Raw genomic sequence first — 2,719 nt, 5'->3', positions numbered from 1 at the left:
GATCTTCAGTCAGTAAGGAAAGACTATATTGCAGCAACGAACTGTACCTAGAGTCGAAGCAAGACTACAAAGGTTAAGTAAGTAACTACAAGTTAGAGATAGATGTAACGAAGTACTCACTCTTCAGTCAGTAAGGAAAGACTGAAGAGGGAGGACACAATCTGAAGTCCTTATATACTACAGAGAAGTGTCCATGACTAATCAAAGAGTGGTTAGTCACATGTACCATAGTGCGATGAATAATACGATGGTGAAAGAATTGCGACGTATCGCACCATAGGATGAGTAAGAGATGAGTAAGGCATAGACCTGTCTAGACCGTTCTGGAGTAGTACGGATTGTCCTAGACAGTACCAGAAGAGTCCGGAAGCATAGCTATAGTACATGAGCAGAGAGTCCCAAATATGGTAACATACTACATAAGCGACTACAGCTAAGCGCTAGGAGACGCATAGCCTTGTGTAGTCCGGACCGGATAAGTCCAAGTTCAACACCTCAAGTGGGTCCTCGCCACCCGCACTAAAGGTCACGAGGCCATCCTCATTGGCTTTGTCCACCTCTTCAACGCGATCTTTTCACATGGCGTCTGGCTGGCGCCTTTCCGCCGTGCCGTCTCCGTCCTCCTTCCTAAACCGAACAAGACTGATTACACACTTCTGAAATCTTACAGGCCCATCGTTCTCCTCTCCACTATTGCCAAGTGGATGGAGAAAGTGGTAAACAATCGTTTCACTTTTGATGCTCACTCACACGGCATACTCCACCCCCTCCAGTTCGGCTCCACGTGGCAATGCAGCACCACTGACGCCGTAGCCTCCGTCGTCAACCACATCCACGGCAGCTGGCGCAAGAAGATGGTCACTACCCTCCTTGCCTTCGACGTCTCCCAATTCTTCCCGTCCATCAACCACGACCTCCTCCTCGCCCTCTGCACTCGACAGGGTTACGCGCCGGCCTTCTCCACATGGCTCCGCGCCTATCTCGCCCCCCGCACCACGTCTTTCCGGCTCGGTTCCCTTTCCTCTCCTGAGTTTCTCACACCCCCCGTCGGCCTTGGCCAAGGGTCGTGCCTTTCCCCCACCTTCTCCGGTGTCACTGCTGCCCCACTACTTTACGCTCTCTACTCCCTATTCCGTGCTCACTCCGGACAATACAGACACTCTTACGCACACCTCTACGTCGACGACGGTAACATCCTCGTCTCTTCTCCCTCCATCTCTCAAAACCTCACCCTCATTCACGATCTTTTTCTCTTGCCGAATCCCTCCTCACCCGTCTTGGTTTCATCCTCGAGCATGACAAAACCGATCTCATTCATTTCATCTCCCCCAACAATGCCTCACAACGACCTTACGTCGATTCTCCACTCGTTCTCAACCGCGGTCCCTATTCGCTTGCTAACCCTCTACGCCCACAGCCTGTCGTTCACATCCTCGGATACTTCCTCGACTCCACCCTGTCCTGGAAGCAGCACATCTCCTTCTGGGCGAACCGTGCCTCGACCACTGCCATCGCCACCCGCATGCTCGGCTCGTCGCTCCGGGGCTTGTCCCTGTTGCAACGCCGCCGGCTCTACGTCTCATGTGTCCTTCCTGTCCTTACGTACGGCTGCCAGATCTGGTACCGCCCGAAGGGTGCCAAGCATCTGGTCAAGCCCCTTAGTGTAGCTCAGAACATTTCTCTTCGCTGGATCACTGGCGCCTTCCGAACGACCCCGGTTGGCGCCCTTCATGCTCTCTCTGGGGTTCTCCCCGTTTCTATTTACTGCGCAAAACTCCAACAGTCTTACCGTCTCCGCATACACACTTTACGCTCCTCCCACCCCGTTAAAGCCCTCTTCCCCTCGCTCTATCACGCCCACAGCACCATTCCCACCTTTTCTTTTTACCCCCCTCTTCTTCCCCCCCGCGCTCCGGTCTTCCGGTCCGGCCTTGGTGCCGTTTCCTCCCTCCCTGCGCGTCCCGAGTTCCTTCCGCTCCCTCCCAACTTTCCCACCCCTCTTGCTTCCTTCCACCACAGCGTCACCCATGACTTCGACCCACTCGACCCGCTCTGTCGCCCCGGCGATCGCCTCATCGACCGCTTCCCAGACCGCATCACCCTCTACCTCGACCACCCGCCCAAAGCCTCTGAGACCTTCCCGGAATGGCTCGACTCCATCCTCCACCCCCGCATCTCCTCCGCTCACCGTGACCCCGACACGCTTGTCATCTACACTGACGGCAGCGCCTCGGACCGCACCCGCATCCGCCCCACCACTGCCTCCTTCGCCGCATACTTCCCCGGCGACACACTCCTTCACCAGCACGCCACCCCCGCCGGCTCTGGTTTCTCTTATACGGCTGAACTTACCACTCTCCGCGACGCCATCGTCTACGCTGGGACTACGGTTCAGCCTCACATCTTTGTCTTCACAGACTCCTCCTCCACAGCCTCCGGACTCTTCCATGTCCGCGATGGATCCCCTCTCCACCTTAAGGTATCCGCCACTCTCTACGACTGGCTCTCGGCCTCCGCCGACCACCACATCACCATCTCTTGGTGCCCTTCACACGTTGGCATCGACGGCAACGAAGCTGCTGACAAGCTCGCCCACGCCCTCCTCGATGACGTCATTGCGACCATCGACGAGTTCCCCGACACGTGGCTCGACCACTTCCCTCCCGCGACCGCCGAACGCCTCGCCCAGACCCACTACTCCACCGCCAAGCACTTCGTC

General features: G+C 56.5%; 1 protein-coding gene across 1 annotated transcript; it reads left to right on the top strand.

Moving 5' to 3' along the window:
- Positions 1-581: 581 nt before the first annotated feature.
- DICSQDRAFT_19696 (uncharacterized protein) lies at positions 582-773 on the top strand (the record flags this gene model as incomplete). The annotated part of the gene is made up of 1 exon (XM_007371692.1): positions 582-773. A coding segment is annotated over one exon (192 nt), but the record flags the coding sequence as incomplete, so codon positions are not given.
- Between the last annotated feature and the right edge of the window lie 1,946 nt (positions 774-2,719).

Source organism: Dichomitus squalens, assembly GCF_000275845.1.
Source record: "Dichomitus squalens LYAD-421 SS1 unplaced genomic scaffold DICSQscaffold_187, whole genome shotgun sequence".
In the NCBI taxonomy this organism is placed as follows: Eukaryota; Fungi; Basidiomycota; class Agaricomycetes; order Polyporales; family Polyporaceae; genus Dichomitus; species Dichomitus squalens.
This window is presented reverse-complemented; position numbering and strand designations above follow the sequence as displayed.